The sequence below is a fragment of the Staurois parvus genome, unplaced genomic scaffold, assembly GCF_062004578.1.
Source record: "Staurois parvus isolate SC_StPar_1 unplaced genomic scaffold, SC_StPar_1.0 ptg000704l, whole genome shotgun sequence".
NCBI lineage: Eukaryota > Metazoa > Chordata > Amphibia > Anura > Ranidae > Staurois > Staurois parvus.
The window spans coordinates 5,205,827-5,229,693 of record NW_028318500.1 but is presented as its reverse complement, the minus strand read 5'-3'; the positions used below and the strand labels follow the sequence as shown (position 1 = coordinate 5,229,693).

At 41.0% G+C, this 23,867-nt stretch overlaps 1 protein-coding gene across 6 annotated transcripts in view; it reads left to right on the top strand.

Moving 5' to 3' along the window:
- SPECC1L (sperm antigen with calponin homology and coiled-coil domains 1 like) overlaps positions 1-18,309 on the top strand; it is a 122,856-nt gene extending 104,547 nt beyond the window's left edge. For all 6 annotated transcript variants that reach the window (XM_089653235.1, XM_089653232.1, XM_089653237.1 and 3 more), the window contains 3 exons: positions 15,011-15,127; positions 15,239-15,298; positions 15,399-18,309. In XM_089653235.1, coding sequence (XP_089509361.1) covers positions 15,011-15,127; positions 15,239-15,298; positions 15,399-15,488 — 267 coding nt within the window. In that variant the 3' untranslated portion in view covers positions 15,489-18,309. The remainder of the gene's footprint in view (positions 1-15,010; positions 15,128-15,238; positions 15,299-15,398) is intronic.
- The last annotated feature ends 5,558 nt before the right edge of the window (positions 18,310-23,867 follow it).

Here is a 23,867-nt window from a genome sequence, read left to right as displayed (position 1 = left end):
TACAAATTTTTTGTACCGCCATTCAGCTTATCCTCTGCATCCAGAAAATTCCACCCAGTTTTTGCCCTGTTAAAAACTTAGGGCATCCAGGTTACCGAGTACCTAGACAATCTTCTTCTGAAGGATTCATCTTACTCACAACTGTCTTCAGATGTCCAAAGGACTATACAGATTCTTCAGACTTTCTTTTGGATAATCAACTTCCAAATGTCTGCTCTTCAGCCTTTCCTGTGTCTGGAATATCTAGGCCTCATCCTAGACACCGCCCAGGCATGAGTCTTCCATTCTACCAAACAACCTTCTCTCTGTAAGGTCTCATGCTCAGACTTTAAGATTACAAATTCTCCATGGGAGTTCTAAGCCTCATGGTTGCCTCTTTCAAAGCTGTTCCCTCTGCTCAGTACCACTCAAGGCCCCTGCAACACTACATTCTCTTGGCCTGGAACAAACAGTCTGTCTCTTGACTTCTCAATTGCTTCTCATCAGCCAAGTAAGAAATTCCCTAGCTTGTTATACTGCCAATGCAGCACTAGAAATGGTAAAGCCTTTTCTCTGACCATCATGGTTGATAACAGATGTCAGCCTCAAAGGCTCACAATTCAAGGAACCTGGTCATCCAGGGAAGAAAAACTCCCCATCAAAATCTTGAAGCTCATAGCAATAAAATTGGCTCTACATCGTTGGACCCCCTTTTCTCCAGGGACACTTAATCAGGGTGGAAACGGACCATGCCACAACAGTGATCTATATGACTCATCAGGGGCAACCAGAGCTTAGGCAGCCTTGAAGGAAGTCAGTCTAATCATCTTCTAGAAAGAAAATCACTTCCCAGCAATCTCTGCTTTTCACAGCCCAGGTGTGGATAGTTGGAATGTGGATTTCCTCTGTTGTCATCACCTGGACAATAGAGAATGGTCCATCCATCCAGACATCTTCAATCTCCTGTGTCAGAAATGGGATTCCAAAGATGTGGACATCCTGGCCTCCAGGCTCAACAATAAGTTGCCCCTATTTGTATCTAGGACCAAGGATACACTAGCACTGGCATCTGATACTTTGGTAATCCCATGGACTCAGTTTAGGTTAATATATGCTTTCCCTTCAGCTCTGATTCTTCCGTGACTGCTTTCAAGATAGAGGAAGAGAAAAAAACAGTGATTCTCTTTGCAAACTGACCTAGGAGAACCTGGAACACAGACATAAAACTCTTAATAGATGACCCCTGGCCTCTCTCAAACAGACCAGACCCACTGTTCTAAAGCCCCCCCTTTATCATCCTGCATCTCAGTTACTGGCTTTAACGGCATGGCTGTTGAAGTCCAGGTCTTAAAGGGGCGGGGGTTTATCTGACTGTCATGCATACATTACCTAATGCCAGAAAAGCGCTCTGACACTGGGATTTTTGCCAAGGCTGCATGGACTCATCGGTCTCGATCGTGTCCTAGGCTTCTCCACGATCTTCTGTGCATTATGATTTTGATGAGGTCTCTTCCTTCCCTTCTTCCCGTAGCTTTGGTAATGTATTAATTCTGTGGTGTGACGCTGTCAAAAGATGTGTTCATGCTGTGATACTCACATTACTATTAATGTGTGTTATTATGCAGATTGTGATGACCATAACCTGTGTGTTGTGTGATAATAAAAGTGGAGGTTTTGACAGTGCAAGAATACTGCAGTTGGTTTCTGTTATTTCTTGGGGTGTTGAGTGAATGCTGCATGATGTGCCAGGGCAGCTTTACACTTTGTAGTGTGTCTCTCACATGCTTAGAAACAATGGTATAAGGCTGGTTGACCTTACCTGTGTATTGTGTGTTACTTGCTTTTGGTTTTTGTGTTCAGCCTTATATTACAGTGTCTCTCTCTTGTAAGGAGTCCTTCCTAATCCTTCACAGGGACCCCCCTTCCCCCAGGCTCTTTCAGCAGCACATTTTTTTTCTATGTTGTTAGGCCTGTTGGTAGGGTTCTGTTTACCTTGCTGTTGCCCAGACTTCTGACTTACCTGTAAGTTCTGTATAGACAGAACAGAATATAGGCAAGCTTCTCCTCTGTCCCTGTGTTGTTCTGCATTGCTTGCTTAAAAAAAAAAAAAAAGATCTTACAAAATGGGAGTTGTAGGTACATGCCCAAGGTGGGCATCTCCAAAAATTGGGCCTAGTAATATCTAGCCCGAGTCCTTTGCACAGCTCCAAGATACAAAATTTACAAGCTGCTGATACTGTTTTGTTTTTTTAGGTTGGTGTCAGATAAATTTAGCTTCATGTTTTCAGTTTTGGAAGAAAGTTTGGAGGGGAAAGATGAATGTAACAGACAGATTCAAGGGGAGCACAAAGACGGGGGAAATGTAGAGACTTAAAGAAAAAATCAGCATTAACGTTTTTTTAAAAAAAGCTAAAGCTGTTGGCATCGGAGTAGGTGAACATAGGAACCGACTGGGACACCAAATTACTACAGGAGACATGCAACTTTATAATGTTGGAAATTCTATTTTCCATTTCTTGTTTTTTATATAAAAGATAGGTTAGTACATTTGTATTGACGACCGCAGATAATTCAAAAAAGAATTGAAACTCAGACAAAAAAAGTTGAGAGCAATAAACAAATTAACCACCTCCCATCCAGCTGTTGTATATAAACGGCCGGACAGTGGCAGTGCAGGGTCGGGTGGCCTTTTATAAGCGGCCTCCTCGCCCCCTGCTTGTGCACGCTCCCTGGGAGCTCGCAGCACCGCAATCCGGTGCCCACTGTGTCCTCCGGACACAGTGGAACACCGATCGTCGTACAGGACCTCTCTGCGAGATCCCAATCATGTGATCACATGCAGAGTAGTAAGCAAGATGTCACTTCTGACATCATTGCTTACTACGTGTGAAATCTGTGAATGATCACAGAGGTCACATGGTGCAAGGCTATTCACAACAGCCTTGTACCATGTGACAAGCTGTGACCAATCACAACTCACACAGTAGTTCTCAATGACTGTAAGAATGCAGCCAGAGAGAAGGATAAATGATTGCTTTTACAGCCTTTATGGGTGTAAAAGCAATCCGTGTATAAAAAAAAAAAAATCTTCATCACCCCCCACAAGTATTACAGTGTCACCATGGTGACACTGCACTGCTAGGGTGACAGTATGTAGAAAAAAAAAAAACAAATAATATAAAAATGTAAAAAAAATGTTTAAAAATGATTTTTGGTTATAAACTACTTTTGGGGTTTTTTTTTTTTTTGTTTTTTTGTTTTTTACTAAAAAGATAACAAAATAAATTTTGGCCAAGATTTATGAAATATTATTTATTTGCAAAATTTTATAAGAAAAATGCTTTTTTAAAAAAATTTTTGGACTTTTTCCATTTACATAGCAAAAAAAATAAAAATCCCAGCGGTGAATAAATACCACCAAAATAAAGATTTATCTGTCTCAAAAAAATGCTAACAAATTCATATGGGTAAAGTGTTGCATGACCGCGCAATTGTCATTCAAAGTGTGATAGCACTGAAAGCTGAAAATTGGCCTGAACAGGAAGGGAGTAAATGTGTCCGGACTTGAAGTGGTTAAATATTATAGAAAATTGGGGCAGACTCAATGAACCATTTTATATGCTATTGTTCTCATTTCTATATTTCAAAGCTTAGATTTTGAGCTGAAAAATTGCAGGTACTGTAGTTTGGGGTATGTTAGCCATAAAACCACTGGTCTAAATGATGGATGGAAGATTAATTAAAAGCCAAATTTGGCATCATAGAAGTGTTCCACTGAGTATTCTTACAGCCAAACCTATAATAGTCCTGAAGAACAAAGTTCTTCCTTTTTGTTTCCATGATAGAATTGAGCAAGTCTGTTCATGCCCATTGCTTTCTCACCCCTGTGACCTCTGTGAATGTGCTGGTTTGTACGTGTGAAATGCAAATTCTGTACATGAGCTGTTTTCATTAGAACACTTTAAAGTCTGCAGAAGGATGAGTAGTATGCATTCAGGTGCAAGGTATCCCTCACGCCTAAAACAAACCTCATTGAAAGGGTCAGCTGTTACCTTTGCAGTCTTTGTTCCTCTAATTAATCATTACACTTCAGTTAATTCTAGAACTGTCTCCATGATATATAGGGCTTAGGGTGCCCTCCAGTTCATTTTAGAACTATCATTATACTAGAAAACTTATAGCTGAACTAAACAATTTAATGGTTTCCCAAAAGAAAGCTCAAGTTAGAAATGTTATTAAATCTTTAATCAAACATACCAGTCATGCCCTCTGTAGTGTCTTCATTTACAGTTTGCTATCGAACGCATTTGCAGTGTCTGCTACATTCAAGTTATTCCTCTGGTGATAACTGTCACAGTTGCCTTTGTACCTAGGTTAGCTCTTAACCGATCTTCTAGGCCTTCAAATGGCTGGTGCCATAGCTGGCCATGTGTCCAACACCAAATCTAAATAGAGCCTAAGATTGCACCAACATTAGCAGATAGGAGATTAGAAGGGTTTAGTTCTGCTGTAAAACATAAAAGGAATGGGGATGCTGGAATAATGACTTTACATTGCTAGACAACTTTGTTAGAGTAGCTCTGTAAATATAGGTAGCTGTAAGAAGGGTCCAATATCATTAAAAAAGCACATTTCTAATGTGAAGGAAAGGGGAAGACCTGTATCATTTTCAAAAAATGTTTTATTATAGGTAGTAAAAAGATTTTATTTTTATTTTTTTTTTAAGAATTTGTCTAGTGGTGAATAAATAATATATAATCGCCGTTTAGTCTTTACTCACCTTTTAGGTGATTGGTCACTGGCAAAAAAAATAGCTTTAGCGACATCCTGTATAAAAACTTCCCACTCCCAGCTAACCTACTCTGATAGTGGACATGGGCTTTTCATCATCTATTATCTGTTTGCCAGATTTGCAAGGCTACCACCAGGTCTGAACTTCAGGGAAAAGAAAAATGATCCCCTGCAATGGGGCTGCATCCATGTGAGAGGGGTAAATGATCGTTTAGGTCTGGCGGGGGGGGGGGGGGGGGGGTCACAAAACGTAGGCCTACTCTACCCAATCCTCTGCTCCCACAGGATTCCACTAGCCTATCAGACCGGTCCCCATAGCCTTTACTTCCTTGTGTATCAGCTGTCACTGAGGTTATCAAGTCCAATGCAGATCCCCTAGTGCCTGGATGCCAAAGGACAGTGCACTGCTGGAGCTCAATTTTGTTCTGGCAGCAGATGAAAACCGTAATGCTGTGGAACATAGTTGATGCTATTACACTATGATTCAATGCACACAGCAGCCACATCACTTAGGAATGGAAATCGTTCTCTTGGCTCAAACATACATAAAGTAATAGGACACATGGACTTTAGCTTTAAAGGTTAAAGTTCTGTGTCCTGTACTTTACAATTGAGAAAATAGGGTTTTTGCCCAACCAGTAAAATCAGTTTCTTGGAGTGCAGTGCAAGACATGGGTTCCTCTGCTGTGTGTGTGTGGGGGGTGGGGTTATATAGGGGATGTCCCTTCAGATTTATTTTTGCCAGTGTCCAGTCACCTGAAGGTAGATGCATATATAGCCCATGTTAAACACCAAACTCCTGTTTTCTGTACTGTACGACTAAGGAAATAGCATTTTTGACTTACCAGTAAAATGTTTTTCTTAGGTTACAGTACAAGACACAGGTTTCCCCCCTCTGTTCTTTGTTATGATCTCCCTATTACTTTTCTATAAAACAGAAGATAGCTGCATATAACCCATGGTTAAAGAATAACGTCTTGTGTACTGTACTCAAAGAAAGGGATTTTACTGGTAAGTCAAAATTGCTATTTTGTTTGAATGCATGATGTATCTCATCACAGAATGGGCAGATTTTCATAAGGTTTTTGGGCATTCTGGTCCCATAAGAGTCTCGGGACTGATGGTAGCCTTCTTTAAGACAATACTCTTTGCCTGATTTTACCCAGACCTCTGCAATACTATGTTCTGTTATTATGGAACAAATCACTCCTTTCTCTGAACAGGCTGATACCATTGACGCCAAAGACCAGGCTGTCCCTGGTTTGGTAGCTCTTATGCAGGGAATCTCCCTTGTGGTTTCCTTTGTCCACTGTAACTCTGGTGGATCTGAAACTGGTGCTGTCTGTGCTTCAGAAGCCACCCTTTAAGGAAAATAATCACTCTACTCTTATTCCTTTTTTTGTAGCTATTACCTCTGTGAAGTGAGTATATGAACTGGCAGCTTTATCGTGCCAAGAACCCCTTTTGATCTTGCATAGGGAAAAGGTGAGGTTGAGGCCCAGGGCTTCAATCTTGCCTAATGAAGTCTGTGCATTTTATCTTAAAGTGGTTCTAAAGGCATTTTTTAGGACTAAAATAAAATAGTTTATTCTTACCTGCTCTGTGCAACGATATTGCACACAGTGGTCCCTTACCCCTTATTTAGCGCTCTTGTGCTCCTTCTTTCTGGGGGGATCCCCAATAGCAAGCCAATAGTGTGCTGTGGGGGCACCTGCATGGGCGTGCTGCTAGCAAGCTGTGCTTTGTGGGTTCATAAAGGCTCACAGTGTGACTCAACCTTGCCCACCTCTGCTTCCTCCTCACAGGATTTGACTGACAGCAGCAGGAGCCAGTGGCTCCCGCTGCACTCAGAGTTGCCCGTAAAACCAGGAAGAGAGCAGTGCTGCTGCACACAGGACAGCGCTTGATCGAAGGGGAAGCCAGTTAAGTGTTTGGGGGGGAGGCAGGGTGTTGGCGGCATGGGACCAGCTGAGCAGAAGTGCAATAGTGTGTGTATGCGTGCGTGCGTGCGTGCACACCCAACCAAAAAGGTAAGCATGAAAAAACAAAAAAAAAGGGTTGGGTGATGTTCATCTTTAAGATAGTACAGCTCTTCCACTCTACAAAGCAGCTATATTAATAGTTTGAATAAAAATCATACCACACTATAGTGTATCTGTGTCACTCTCGTTATTTGCTTTTTACTGCTGCTTGATATTATTTACATTTTGTCATTTTAAAACCTAATAACGCAGTTGTGAATTAACAAATCATTTTCATGCATTGGAGATGTCCAAAAATGGAATCCTCGTTCTCTATAGATATCATTCTGTGATCAGTAAATAGCTTCCATAGGCTCCTTTGTCTCCTTTTTAAGGTCATACACCTTCTGCTTGTCTCCTCAGATAACTGTTGGTTACAGGGACTCCTCAGCCAAGCAGGCAGGCTATGGCTACTGTGTGTGTATCAGGGTGTGCGCGTCTCAGCACGTACAGCTGTATGAGAGGCAGGAAGTAAATTCTTTATTATTATTGCTATTATTTTAGTTTCTTCCCAGAAATGAATTTGACCCAGGGACGGGTGGGGGAAGAGAAGACAAGGCAGTAGGAGGGAACTTCCTGCACATTTTGAGGAGATTGCTTTGCTTTGTTTTAGCGCACACCGATAAAACCTCAAGGACATGCATCACAGAGCAGTACCCTGACCAGTCTTCTTTTATCAGCAGGTATAATGATAAAGACCGAAGGAACAAATACTTTAAATCATTGTTGAATAACCTAGGGGACCAGTGTAAATAGCATTTGGTTGTGTTCAGATCCGTACAGTGGTTCTGAAATAAAATGACATTTTTTTTCTGTCTGTGCTGGCTTTAGCTCCACCCCAGACCCAGGCCCAATTTATGGGCATTCCCATAAGAGGAGTTGCAGCCATTACCAAAGCCATTGCACTCTCTTTATTATGGAGATTTCCAATTAATCTTGCAGTCCTGTGCCTCCTTTGCCATCTTTCATATAAAGAAAATACTTCTTTGTATAGATCTAGAAAGACTTCCTTTTATTAACAGAAATTTATACCCAGGTCCAACCACCAGATATTCAGAGGAGAGAGACTGCACCTCTAATTGTAGCCTATGTTGTTGTGAATGACTGTGCTGGAGAGGAGCATTGTCATTTACACAAGCCCTCAACTATGGCACCAGTTCCTACTTTAGATTCTCTCACTAGAATAGCAGGTAGGTGGGTCTTGGCTCAATTGTCTGGCAGAAACTATAGTAGTAGCTGGTGTGAGTTATTGTAGGCTTGTGTTTTTGTGCATATCAGTGTTCATCTGCAGCGTGGTCATTCACAGCACAAGCCAACAGTTATTACTCTAGTCTCTCCAAAAATCTCAGGTGGCTGGCGGGCGGATCTTGGCTTGGTCTTTCTCTTCAGTGCAAAAAATGTGGCAGAGGAGGCACAGGGCTGCACCTTTATATGGATAACTGCCAATGTTCCATTATGTTCTGGTAGCTTTCAGAGGAGGCTAGGGTTATGCAGACTCTGCGTTGTCTTTCAGGACCCCTCTCCTCCTGTGCTGTCAGTCAAAACTAATTATAGGCTCAACTCCTGCATTCAGCGTGGTGAGACAGCGGTGAGGAGGAGATGGCACACTTTTGGCCATATTAACTCAACAACTACTGCACACATTTGAACATGACCAAGTGCTATGTGTACACTGGATTCCCTTGGGGGAATCGACAAAGATTTTCAACTTCTTTTAGAGATTTCGTACTCACAGAGAATGGGTTGTAACAACGCACTGTGTGACTTGTAGAAAAAGTGCACCAAGCAAAGAATCATTGTGCACTCTTACTGTTGTAGCCCTTATTGTGTTGGTGCACTGCAGTTCATTAACACACAAATTGATTATTACCTACAATGTATTTAGTGCTTGTGTATGATTTGTGTGTACTGAGATTTTTTTTTTTTATTGTCAGACACTGATCACAGCTATTTATTAGTGAGTCACAGTCAACATCCAAGGCCTAGCAGGATAAAGCTGGATTTGAGTCAACAGAAAGAGCCTATCTAATGATCCCTCCCTTACTGTGTTAAATAAAAGTTTGTTTTTTTTCCCTCTGACTTTGCTTTATCATTGAAATATTCAAGCAACTCAATTCTTTGGTGTCAATACAGGGTTTCCAGAAGAAGTATCCCTAGCAGGGCACCTTTATATATGTCTTCCTGTACATAGGTGCCCAATAAAGCTAGTGTTGGCAGGACTGTTGGTGGTGTCGGGGGAGCAAAGAACATCCCCGTCATCGCTGCAGCATTGTAATATAAAGGAAAGCTGCATTGCTATGCTGTTAGTTTTGTATGACTGCGAATACAGCAATGGCAGATGTGTAAGGGCTCATTTACACTTGCTTTGTCTTTAACACACATTAAAGCCTACTAGTTCAACATGCTTTTTTATGTGTTTCTTTATCGTACATCTTGGGACACAGAGCAGGCTATTCATGACTATGTGGGTTATATGCCACCTATAGGTGAATGGACACTGGCCAATCAATCAGAGAGGAGATCCTCTCTTATATAATACCTCTTACACAGGAAGTACTTCAGTTTATTTTGCCAGTGTCTGTAAGGTGGATGGTTAGTGAAAGTGTTGCATGTGCTGTAGGAGCATACCTGAAGGTCCAGAACAGTTCCATTAGTGAATCAGGGACTTTAATCGGATCCATTCAGAAAGCTGTTAGCCAATATGGATGGTACTCAAGCCTTGCTGGATAAGGAGAAGAATCCTTATCCAGGTTTTAGCCTGTAATGCAGTCTTACAGCGCTGGACCCTGCATAACGGAACCCTGTGTAGTATAATACTGACCAAGGTGCTTTCCAGTGGGGTGCTGTACAGGTATGAGGCAGTGGCCCCACATTATTGGGACCGAGTCCTGGAAGATCTGTATGACAGCCCACCGTGATGGATGAAGTTTGGACTCCTGCTATGATTCAGGGTCCTGGTATAATTTGCATACTTTTATATCTATGTGCCTCCATAGCTGCTTGCTTGTATAACTGTAGACCAAGATGGCTATGGATCCCTTGGACTGCATAGTTAGGTGACTATATAGTTGCTGCCTTTTTCTATGGACAGCAGTCCCTGCCGTATCTGTCAGACTTGCTGCCTCAGGGTCCTATATTGCACCCAGCTTTACAGCTGCTAAATTTGACCGCATGGCTATTGAAACCCAGATCCTAGAGGATAGGGGGCTATCGGATTTTGTCCTCCCCATTATGTTGGCTAGAAAGATATCTCTAGGAACATATATTACAGAACTTGGAAGGCTTACATTTCCTGGTGTGAGGTCTGGAAATGGCACCCATGAAAGTATGTGATTGGTAGGATTCTGTCATTTTTTTCAAACTGGGTTGAAGAAGAAATTGGATGTTGGTACTATTAAGGTGGTGCTGCGATCTCAACAGACTTTTTACCAGACGTTTCTAGTTTTCATCTCAATAAGGACATCGCTTTGCCTTCATTCTTTCCTAGGCCTTAGTCAGCAAGAGAAAGATCTCTGCATACCTTGGATGTGGTACACACTGTAAGGGTCTTCTTGAAGGTGGCGGCACAGGTCAGGAGGTCAGATGTTCTGTTTGTGCTACCAGAGGGGCCTAGGAAGGGGCAGGCGGCATCCAGGGCGACTTCCACATTTGGATCTGCCAATTTATCATTCAAGCCTATGGTTTGAAAGGTAAGGTCCCACCCTTTCGGGTGAAGGCACACTCTACCAGGAGTGTGGGGGCATCAGGAGTCGTGGGGGCATCAGGTGTCATGTGGGGGCATCAGGTGTCATGTGGGGGCATCAGGCGTCAGTATCTCAGGTTTGCAAGTCCACTACATGGTCTTCAGTTCACACATTCACAAGGTTCTACCAGGTGGATGTCAGAGCCGCAGAAAATTCTGCCTTTGACCAGTGTTTTACGGACGGCTGGGTAGGTCCTGAGGGATTATTGATGGTGGCCTTCATGGTTTCACCCTCCCCTCCAATTTCTTTATTGCTTTGGGACATCCCACATGAATAGCCTTCTCTGTGTACCGTGATGTATGATAAAGAAAACTGGATTTTTTTCTACATACTTACCTGTTATTTCTTGGAGTACATCACAGGACACAGAGGTCCCACTTTTTGGAATTTCGTTGTTTGCTACAAAAACTGAAGTATTTCCTGTGTAGGAGGGGTTATATAAGGAAGGACCTCCTCTCTGGTTGGTCGGCCAGTGTCCATTGACCTATAGGTTGCAAATAACCCACATAGGCATGAATAGCCTTCTCTGTGTCCTGTGATGTACTCCAAGAAATGGATTTTACAGTTATGTACAAAAAAATCAATTTTTTTTAATGCTTTAGTGATGCTTTTGTGAAGCTTTAATGAAGCTTAGAAAATGCCTTGTATGTGTTTTTGATTTTCCATTTGTTTTGAAGGGACCCAGTAGTACCAACACTCATTAGTACCCCTGTTCAGCAGATCCTCAGCTCATTGGTACCCTCAGTCAGCAAATCCCCTGCTCAATAGTACTCCCAGCTCTGCTGATGCCCTACTCAGTAGTAACCCCCAGCTCTGCTAATCCCCGCTCAGTAGTAACCCACAGCTCTGCTGATCCTCTGGTATGCTGATCCTCCAATCTCTAGTCCCTGCTTACCTCCCGCCATATTGCTCCCACACTACACACCACGTGTGACATTGCTAGTTTTTCCTGCTCTGGTCTGTCAGCTCTGCTGATCCTCTGCCTCTTAGTCCTCGCTCTTGGTCTTTGCTCACCTTCCGCTATAGCATTCCCATGTTGCACACCCTACATGTGTCGTCTGCTAGTTGTTCTGCTCCAGTCCGTACCCTGATCACCTTCCTGCTGCTCCATGTTGCACACCAGATGTGACATCTGCACCAGACATTTTCAGAATATTTACACGTGAACCGAAAGTGACTGCTGATAATGTCTTTGTTGGTTTCCAAGTGCATCTTGGGATATCTAATAGCTGCAATACCTCCAAAACAAAGCTACATTAACTGTGAATAAAAGCCCCAGGTCCTGTCAGCAAGCTTTGTTATAGACTTCAGTAGAGGCTTTGGAGACGCTTTGAAGCACCAAGAAAGCGACATGGGGTGTAATTTTTGAAGAAAAGCAAATGCAACGTGTAAACAGGACTGTAAGCTTACCATTTTATTTAGTGACAGGAGCTTTGATTGGCTTTCAGAGTGCTTTAAAAAAGCATGTCCAGTGTCACATTTTAAAGCAAGTGTAAACAAGCCCTAAAGAGGCAAGTGACCATGGAGTAGAAGATGGGGGTGTTCCCTACTTTCCTTGTGATTTGTCCCCTACATGGCTGGCACTGTGTTTATCAATAGCAGCCAGCAGAAACACCGCTGTTCTGCTGCCTTGCTCAGTGCTGTCAACATTCACTCACCTTCTCTGAGCCTGAGAGCAGTGAATAAGGCAGCAGTGTTTCTGCTCTCTGCTGGCTTCCCTTTTTCATGCCCTGTTTGGCAGGTGCAGTGATTGCAGAGGTTGGCTCAACACTTTAACTTGTAGCCTGAGCAAAACCTAAACAACAGTCTTTCCTTTCACTTCCACAGCGAGCTAAAAGTCAGCAGATATAGTTATGTAAAGTTGAGCGGTAAGCAGCACACCGCTGTACTGCTACCTTCCTCCGTGCTCTCAGTTCAATCACAAAACACTGAAACCTCTTCCTCCTTCCGCCTAACAGTCTGCTGTGTCTGCAATACCCACAAAAGAACCTTCATGTCGTACAGCTGAATGGGAGGCAGTGCACAGAGAAGCTGGTCAGAGGGAGGAAATGAAACCTTGCCACTGTCAAGGTGTATTTTAAAGTTCTTTTACTGCTTGTTCATAATATGTAAATACTTCAAATTACATAGTCTGGGTACAGGTTTGATTTAATGTTGCTTTCTTTTGCAATGTGGTAATTCATGATAATGCATTATGCTTGCATTAGTGTTGAGGTACCAATCATTTTAAATGACACCCCAAAACAGTAAAGCAATACACTTGAATTGCAGCTTACTACAAAACATGTTGTCATGCTACTGTGCATAATGGTGTGCTGCAGTGCAGTTTGAGGTGCACTGACAGCTCATTCAGAAAGAATGGACTGCCTCAACACAACTCGTCATTTGACATGCACTGCAACATCAGTCAGCCCTAGATTAGGTTTATTTAAAAGTCATACAACCCACACAGAAGAAATTTAGATAATCTTGATGCAGTTTAATATACTGTTACTGACCATACATGAAAGAATCTATTTATTTGGAAAGGAACAATCAGAGCCGCAGATAACATCTTCCTTCACCCAACATGTGCATCTGCAGTAATCTAGTGAGTGTCGGGCAACTCCCCATTACTATGCTACAATTGCCTGAGTTACCTGTGTTTGCTAGTTTTCCATTGGGGGCTAACCAAGAACTGTGCAAACTTTTTCAATTTTCTTTATCTTTTGACACACCAGGTATTTTTCCTTAGCTTAGTGACTGTGGTGGAAACTCACTTTGGACAGAAATTAAAACCAGTCCCCCACCAAAGTTGGAATAGTTATGTGCAAATGACACATATATTATCACAAAGATCTGGATAAAAGTCTACATAAGCCTGGAAGTGCTTATGCTTGGTGAAACCGGAGACCAAAGAGTAGAGAGTCCTTCACCTTCCACCCAATCACACAGCCTCTTACCAGAGGATTTGACCACCTGAAGGATTGGTCAAATAGCGCAGTTATCAGGCCCAGGAGATGTACCATAGGCTTCAAAATAAGTCTCCCCGAAGATCCAGATTGTATACAAGATTTCCTCTGAACAATAAGATCTCAGGTGGCAGATGACTAGCCCGCCACGCAGTAAATACCACAGAAAAGAAGAGTAACCACTCATTATAGTAAATTAGAAAATTATTTTGGTTTATTCAGAGTATTGCACTTACAGTTACTGGGATAAACAATGCCATATCAATGTAATGCTTCCATCCAACAAAATGGCCGCGGTCCGTGGCGGTGCATAATGACGTCACGTGTTGTAGCTCCAACCTACGCATTTCGTCATGCAGAGGCCGTTGCTCCTGACGCCATCCTCTGTATGAAATGCGTAGGATGGAGCTACGACGCGTGATGTCATCACACACCACGGCCATCTGAGATCTTTGTTTAGAGGAAATCTCGTATACAATTTGAGTCTTTAGGGAGACTTATTTTGAAGCCTATGGTACATCTCCTGGGCCTGATAACTTCTCTGTTTGACCAATCCTTCTGGTGGTCAAATTCTCTGATAAGAGGCTGTGTGATTGGGTGGAAGGTGAAGGACTTTCTCTACTCTTTGGTCTACAGTTTTACTAAGCATCAGCACTTCCAGGCTCACATAGACTTTTATATAGATCCTTGTGATAATGTGTCATTTGCACATAACTATTCCACCTTTGGTGGGGGACTTTTGAAATTTCTTTTACTGCCATATTTATTTAAAAGCGCTGCTTTTTGACACCTAAGCACAGGTTTTTCTGGGTAATTTCATTTTGGAAAGAATATCAAATCACATGTAAGCAAGCTCCAAGGAGCAGGGCCCTCCTAACCCTCTTGTATTGAACTGTATTGTTTCCCATTATATTGTAAAGTGCTGAACAAACTGTTGGCGCTATATAAATCCTTTGTAATAATAATGTAAGGAAGCTAAAGGGCATGTACATGATCGGATGATGGAAGTCAGCAGAGATCATTTGCTAACCTCTGGGGAAAATTCTGTTGTAAACTGATTAGCTTGTTTGCCTTTAGGATGTCAACCCCCCAGTGTTTGAAAATCATCTTGTTTCATGTATTGCTACTTTGCACTTTAATTTATTTCACCAGCACTCCTCGGTTCCTTGGATTTCTGTCCATTTGGTCATTATGATAGCAATTACATGATCAGTAACTAAGCTGTTTTGGTTCCCAGTAGCTGTATCTGACTGCAGTGGGGAGATGCTCCTGATGATCCTAAGAATGGGGCATTGGGCTGAGGAATATTACTATTGGGATTGAAGGAGGAAAAAGGTTACAGAACTAGCTGTATTAGAACATATTTATTTGATTTGCTAATAGTTCTACTTGATGATTTATTAATTAAGCACTGAGCTGCATTTGTGTGCCTTCTCTATCTGACTAGAGTTTACCTTTAAAAAGTTTAAGTTTCTGTCTACCTTTTATCTGAATGTTCTTTATGAATTGTTTTCCGTTGTTTTAGAATATCGACATCACAAACTTCAGTAGCAGCTGGAACGATGGTCTGGCCTTTTGTGCTTTGCTGCACACATATCTTCCTGCCCACATTCCATACCAGGAACTGAGCAATCAGGACAAGGTAACACAACTGTTTGCTTGTTATTACATTTTCTTTAATACAAAGCAATAGAGGCCTTTGATTACTCTACACTTGGAAAATCTCTTTCTGTTTTGCTTTCTTTCTTCACAGAGGAGAAATTTTACATTGGCCTTTCAAGCAGCTGAAAGTGTAGGCATCAAGTCTACCCTGGTAAGCTTAGGAACAGCTTTACTGTACAGTTTATACATTTTATTTTACAATGTTTATGTTCATGCAGAATCATACATTTTCTGGTATTTTTCAATTACAGGACATTAATGAGATGGTACGAACAGAGCGACCGGATTGGCAGTGTCTCATGACATATGTTACATCAATTTACAAATACTTTGAAACCTGAACATCTGTCAAGCCTGGTGTGCCGTTACCTCCTCCATCTGGAAAACACTTCCTTGTGTGAGGAATACACAAAGGCTTTACCGATGTATCGAACAGCCCTGTAATATGAAGAACTTTGTAGTGTTTTCACTGCCCTTCGTCTTCTACCGATACACCAGTCTGTACTTGGACGTACATCTTTATACACAAGCTAAGGGTCATTCTCATCCTTACCAGTGCCCTTTGTACAGCACAGGCATTGTACAGATACTTTCAGCTTACAGCAACTCAGGCTGCAGCTTGTGCCAAGGCAGTAGAAGTGACGTGGGCAAATCGTTTTTTTTGGTCATGTTTTCCTAGTGCCTTAGCAATGTGTGCACCTTACAGCTGCTCTGACCACTTGTCACACATTGATATCCACCAAAGCACATGGTGTGCCAACATCTTAGCTGCTGCCTTCTGGATCCTGATTGTCTTTTTTCTTTGTGCCTGTAACACTAAGTGTTAATACATGTGAATGTTGAGCTACATCTGTGTGTCTGTCGGCGTGTCCTTCAGTTCATCCCTATCAAAGCAGAAACCGACAGATGTCATATTGCTGCATGTGGATCTGCAGAGTAACCATAGCTAAGGTTAATTCCAAATTTAGGATTTCATATTACTTCAAGGGACTTCGTTGACAAACTTTCACAAGATGTCTGTCAGGTATGAGTGGCAATTCTTTTTAAAAGCTGTCCCTAATTGTTTTTAAAATGCAGGGACTCTTACAGAACAAGAATGTTGTGTTGGCTTTCTGGGCACAATAGACACCTTTTAGTAAATGTATACAATCAGACTGCACAAGGACATTTAAGCATAGTCTTTTCATGCTCAGCTTGGATTGTGTTGGCCTAAGAGCAATCCACTCTATTTGTTTATGGCAATTTTGTGAAATTACTTCCGAATTTGATTTCATACAATAAAAATAAAAATTCTGTTTTAATTAGCAGCCTAGTGAGCGGACAGGCCACGATGGTAGGGATTCTGCATTTTTATGGGCAACATCTGTATATTTTACTGTATTTATCTTATTGCAAAGGGCCAGTGCAGAATTCACAACCAAACCATTGTTCAGACTTGATAACAGTTGATAGCAGTGTCTAATTTGAAGAAGAAAAAAAAAAGGACCAAAATGGGAGAACCAGCTCAGTATTAGTATCTGATTCTTTGGTCAAGAGGTTAAAATCCATTTACAAATTCACCAGTCTCGTGTCAACAGAATACACCACATATGTATCACATTGCCTGCCTCTCCTCACTGTGGTTACATACTTGCAGCTATGAATGTTATTCTTTGATTCTTGGCACTGAGGGTTAAATGTTATTCCCAGACTTCTCATTGCCAGACTCAGAGGTATGATATTAGGTCAACTATATAGGGCATTCATTGTTAAATACCATTTACAGTGACTTACAATACTATAGACAGTTTATTTTATATTGTAAATTTTTTCCAAGCTAATTTATTGTTTTGCTATATTTCTTAATGTCGCCGGACAACTGTAGGTTAACAGTTTGCCAAAAAAAGTTTTTTGTTTTTTTTACATGACTTTCAGAAAGAGCATTAAGATCTGTTCATGTGTTTTAATAAATTGTTCTGCTGTTATTGGATATAAAATTGGAACTCCAGGCAAGGGGATTTTTTCAGTTATTGGTCTGTAAACAAAAGTTACTTCTGACAAGATAATTGGGTCCAAGAATACAAGGAGTTCTAAGAATGGTCGGGGACGACGACAGGGCAGAGTAGACCACATCAGCCAGTGGTACAGCAACAGCTGTACTATCCAGAAAAAACAAAAGGGTGTATTTCAAAAGACAGAGAAAGCACACACCTAATCAGAGGTACATTTTTACAAATCAGTAACTGAAAAAAATCCCTCTGTCTGGAGGTCTGCTTTAAGGTGTGCCTGTCACCCATGCACAGTGGAGGTGTCTAAACCAGTTTAAATTTGTAAGGTGTCCTGTGGGCTGGACCAGTATGCCAAAATAATGCAACTAGTTGCTACTAAATTGGCAGGCTATTATCACTGCTTCCATGATGGCCTAATGATCGTGATAGACAAATATTCATCACTTCACCCAATATCTTTGCAATTTTTGGACATGCATCCAAGAATGAAATCATCTTGCAACAGTGCTGCATTAAACAGATTACACTTTTCCACTTTTGGAATCCTTGGCACAAGTGGTGTGCTGTCCCTGGTAGTTACACCTGTGCTACTGGTAGGTTTAGTGGTCATTTTTAGTCTTCTTGCTCTTCAAGGAAGCCACTTCAAATTTAATGTGATTATTGACAATAACAAAACTGTTTCCTTCTTCCTTTTAGTGATAAGCTGATTTCGAATGATTAATAATTGCAGGCCTTCCTAGCAAACAAAGGTGGCGTGAGGTCTCTTAGATGTGATAAGTTGCCCACTACTGGCCTGCATGCTTAGTAATACTGACCAACCTCACAAAATGACTGCCGCCTCTTTGCATATGGGACAGGTACACTTTAAATGTTAAGTATTTTAATAAACTGCCTTTAAACTGGCAGACCTTTCTAGTAGCCAGACTTTGCATTGGTAATTCTAAAGCTTTAACCACATCCTGTAAGTGGATCCCCAACCAAGTACAAAGCAGTTACAGAACGTACATACAGTTATCTGCAGGCCTCTCTGCTAGCAAGGTGTTAATGGCAGTCTTATTATTTTATTAATAATATTATATAAATATATATATAATACATATGTTATACCTAAACATGCATTGGCTTTGCGATGCAAAAGGGCATTTCTGAAATAAAAGTAAGCTTTGATTTCTTTTTTTTTTGTTCTGTTTTCTTGGTTGTAGCTTTATTAGTCATTTACTTTAACCAAGGTATAAACACAGTCACTCCACTCATTAAAGCTCTAACAAATCTATATCTGGGCAGTCTATGCTGTTGTTAACAAATGTAAAGTGATTGTCACACATGCTTAAAGCTGAAATCAGCTAAATATGCTGATCAAGTACATATAATGGATTTTTATTACTGCAAAGTATTTGTATTTCTTTTCATCCAGTTATTAAGTTTATTAACTGTGTCACACATCACATAATTTTCTGGCAAAAGACCTGATCATGCAGTTAAGTAACACTTACATGTCCTGTCCCTCCCCGCAGCCTGTGATTGGACTGTGAAAGAAGCAGCAGCAAAATGATGAGTTCATCTGTATTAGCATGCTCTTTGTTAGCAGAACTGCCTGGATTTTTGAGTAGATTTTCCCTCTACCACTCTGAGCTTTGCTGTACAAGAGACTTGATATGAAGTTAAATTCAGATACTTACACTGTTTGGATTAAAAAAATAAATATATATATATATATATATATATATATATATATATATATATATATATAATCTCCATATCCACACGCTGTATTGCCAAAAGTATTGGGACACCTGCCTTTACCCGCACATGAACTTTAATGGCATCCCAGTCTTAGTCCGTAGGGTTCAATATTGAGTTGTCCCACCCTTTGCAGATATAACAGCTTTAACTTTTCTGGGAAGGCTGTTCACAAGGTTTAGGAGTGTGTCTATGGGAAGGTTTGACCTTTTTTCCAGAAGCACATTTGTGAGGTCAGGCACTGATGTTGGACAAGAAGGCCTGGCTCGCAGTCTCCGCTCTAACTCATCCCAAAGGTGTTCTATCGGGTTGAGGTCAGGCCAGTCAAGTTCCTCCACCCCAAACTCACTCATCCATGTCTTTATGGACCTTGCTTTGGCACTCCTGCAAACCGCCAAACCCAGACACATCCATCGGATTGCCAGACAGAGAGGCGTAATTAGTCACTCCAGAGAACATGTCTCCACTGCTCTAGAGTCCAGTGGCGGCGTGCTTTACACCACTGCATCCGATGCTTTGCATTGCATTTGGTGAAGTAAAGCTCTCTACACACTGTTGTGCTAATCTGAAGGCCAAATTAAGTTTGGAGGTCTTTAGCTATTGACTCTGCAGACAGTTGGCGACCTATCACTGTACAACGCTTGAATTCACTGAGCTCCTGAGAGTGACCCATTTTTTCACAAATGTTTGTAGAAGCAGTCTGCATGCCTAGGTGCTTGAGTTTATACACCTGTGGCCATGGAGGTGATTGGAACATCTGAATCCAATAATTTGGAAGGGTGTCCCAATACTTTTGCCAATATAGTGTGTACACACGCACACACAACCCCATTCAATTTTGTTATGTTGCAGTCTGATACAAGTATAAATTAATTTTTTTTTCTCAATCTACACTCAGTACTGAAAGCAGAGTTTTAAAAATGTTTGCAAATGTATGAAAAAGGAAAAACTGAAATGTCATATTGGCATAAATATTCAGACCCTTTGCAACATCACTTGAAATTTAGCTCAGGTACATCCCCTTTCTCTTGGTCATAATTTGGAAAGGCAGACACCTCTCCATAAAAAACCTCACAGCTGACAATGCATACTGAATCAGAGCAAAACCCTTGAGGTCTAAGGAATTGTCTGCAGAGCTCAGAGACAGGATTATTGCAAGGTACAGATCTTGAGAAGGCTACAAAAAAATTTCTGCTGCACTGAAGGTTCCCAAGAGCACATTGGCTTCTATAATTCTCAAATGGAAGAAGTTTGGCACAACAGAGACTCTTCCAGGAGGTGGTCACCTGGCCACACTAAGCAATCGGGGAAGACTTGGTATTAGAAGTGACCAAGAACCCAACGCTGACGATGACTGAGATCCTGTGTGCAGATGGGGCAAAGTTCCAGAAGGACAACCATCATTGCAGCTCTCCACTGATCTTTGGCTTTATGGCAGAGTGGCTAGATGGAAGCTTCTCCCAAGTATATAAAAGCCTGCTTGGAGTTTGCAAAAAGCACCTGAAGATCTGGTCTGATGAAACCAAGATTGAACTGTTTGGCCTAAATTCTAAACGATATGTCTGAAGGAAACCAGCTCATTACCTCATTCCCAAAAGTGATGCGTAGTGGTGGTTGCATCATGTGGTGGTGTTTTTCAGCAGCAGGGATTGGGAGACTGTTGAGGATTGAAGGAAAGCTAAATGGAAGCAAAGAACAGAGATATCTTGACCTCAGACTGGGTCGAAGGTTCACTTTCCAATATGCCAACTATCCTAAGCACACAGCCAAGACAACACAGGAGTGGCTTAGGGACAACTCTGTGAATGTCCTGGAGAGGCCCAGCCAGAGCCCTGAATCGAACCTTTTTATACATCTCTGGAGAAACTTGAAAATGGCTGTCCATAGACAGTCCCTGTCCAACCTGACTGAGCTTGAGAGGATTTTCAAAGAAGACTGGAAGAAAGTCCCCCACTCCAGGTGTGCAAAGCTTGCCACTCCATAGCCAATAAGGCTTGAAGCTGTAATTGTTGCCAAAGGTGCTTCAAAAAAGTATGAGTAAAGGGTCTGAATACTTAAGTACATGTGATATTTCAGTTTGTTCTTTTTAATTAAATGCACAGACATTTTTAAATGTATTTTTTCACTATGTCATTATGGAGTATTGAGTGTAGATAAATGAGAAAAAAATAAATTTAAACAACAGTAGTTTTAGGCTGCAACATAACAAAAAAAAAAGCCGCACTATAAACAAAACAGGCTGACAATTTTAAGAAAATAAAAACAATATTTTTGACTTTTTGCTATTAACCACTTTGAGTCCAGACACTTTCACCCCCTTCCTGCCCAGGCCAATTTTCAACTTTCAGTGCTATCACACTTTGAATGACAATTGCACGGTCATGCAACACTGTACCCATATGAACTTTTTCTAATTTTTTTTAGACAAAACTTTATTTTGGTGGTATTTATTGACCACTGGGTTTTTTTATTTTTTTGCTATATAAATGAAAAAGTCCAAACATTTTGAAAAAAAAAAGTTTTTCTTATAAAAATTTGGCAAATAAATAATCTTCATGAATCTTGGCCAAAATGTATTCAGCTATCTTTTTAGTAAAAATAAATAACCCAAATTAGTTTATAACCAAAAATTTATAATTTTTCAAAAAAAGTTTTACATTTTTATTTTATTTTTTTTTATATTTTTTTTTTTTTATTTTTTTTTAACATACCGTCACCCTAGCAGTACAGTGTCACCATAGTGCCACTGTACTACTTGTGGGGGGTGATGATTTTTTTTCTTCTTTTTTTTTGCACTGATTGCTTTTACACCCATAAAGGCTGTAAAAGCAATCATTTCTCCTTCTCTCTGGCTGCATTCTTGCAGCCATTGAGAAATATTGTGAGAGCTATGATTGGTCACAGCTTGTCACATGGTACAAGGCTGTTGTGAATAGTCTTGTACCATGTGACCTCTGTGATCATTCACAGATTTCACAAGTAGTAAGCAATGATGTCAGAAGTGACATCTTGCTTACTACTATTCATGTGATCCCTGATTGGCCAATCGGGGATCACACGAATCGGGACCTCAGACAGAGGTCCCGTACAGCGATCGGTGTTCCGCTGTGTCCCAGGGAGCGAGCACAGGCAGTGAATGCGAGGGCCGTTTATAAACGGCCACCCGCTTCGGCACTGCTCCCGTCCGGCTGTTTATGTACATGGGCCGGACAGGAAGTGGTTAAAATGATATATTGAAGGTGAGCAGGTTTTTCACCTGGTGTGCTGGAAGTGAACACACCTATGTTATACGTGAAGGTGCATGTGTCACGGAGATTCAATTGGATGTTTACATTTTAGACTTTGGTTATACAGTATATATATTTTTGCACTAATTGAGATTATATGCTGTTTTAGGGTACAATTGCTTATGTTGCGTTGCAGTTTTATTTTCATTAGTTTATATTAGGGGGAGTAGAAATTCACTAACAAGTGTTCAGCTTGCTATACAGTATTGATTTTATTTATTCACTGTGGTTTGTATTGGTATATATTTGTATACTGTACATAGTTGCGCTGATTACAAATTTGGGATATTTTTAGCATATCTTTACATTTATTAACATTAAGCCTGGGTTCACATCTGTGCGGTATGGTATATCGCATGTGAGTCGCTCAGGAACCACACTGCATTCCTGTGCAAATCGCATGCGACTTGTGTGCGGTGTGATTGGAGCCATACATTTTGTTTGGCTCTATTCGCACCGCACCAAAAACGTGCAGGACCCTTTTTTTGGTCTGCACTAGAATCGGATCGCATGGGTATTCACACCTATGCGATCAGATTCTGCACATCACACTGCGCTTTGCGGACTGATTTTGGGGTATTGTTAACATACACACCCGCTGCGGTTCGCATGAACGGGGTGCGATTCTGATGCAGTGCGGAATTCACATTGAAAACACTGCAAATTCTGCACCGCATCAGTCTGAACCAGGGCTTAACCTCATTTGCCACATACTTGCCCTATTAAACAGTGAATTGAGGTCGGCTTGTAAGTTGGAGACATCCTGTAAGGACGTTATTCCACTGCACAACTTGGTATCATCTGCAAAGACTGAAATGGGATTTATAATCCCAGACCCTATATTGTTTATAAATATATTAAAAAGTAAGGGTCCCAACAATGAACCTTGGGGTACACCACTGATGACCCTAGACCATTCAGAGTATGAATCATTAATTACTAATCTCTGAATACGATCTTTTAGCCAGTTTTCTATCCATCTACATACAAATTTTTCCAAGCCCATAGACTTTACCTTACACATTAGTCATATGTGGGGAACTGTGTCAAACACTTTTGCAAAATCCAAGTATACCACGTCCACCGCCACCCCTCTGTCTAAGGTTTTGCTCACCTCCTCATAAAAACAAATCAGATTTGTCAACTTCTGTCTTTCATGAATCCATGCTGTCTGTTGCCCACAATATTTTTTTTCCAGCAAGAACTCATCTATGTGGTCTTTTATTAAACTCTCCAGTATCTTCCCAGCTATAGAAGGTAAACTAACAGGTCTGTAATTACTTGGTAAAGATTTTGATCCCTTTTTAAATATTGGCACCACATTGGCCTTATGCCAATCCAGTGGTACTATGACAGTCAAAAACAAACAAACCAGCACTCAAATCTTCATGCAGACTAAAAGGTATTCGTAATGCCAAACGGAGAGGTGCAGCCCTTCAAAGATCAGGAAATCTGGATACTGATAAACAAAAGCAAACAAGGGCGCTCTCTCGTCATGCATTACCGTAGTCTACCACATATTTATTGAAAAAACAAATGGCTCTGAAGAAGGGAGTTCGTCTACCGAAAGGCATCAGCTTATCCCTATTTAGGGTGCAATATTGCATTGGACTGATATTGCGGACCACCTGTTCTGTTTTTATTCTCTTTTGGTTTGTGAGTATATATTTATTTGTTTTTTTCAATAAATATGTGGTGTACTACG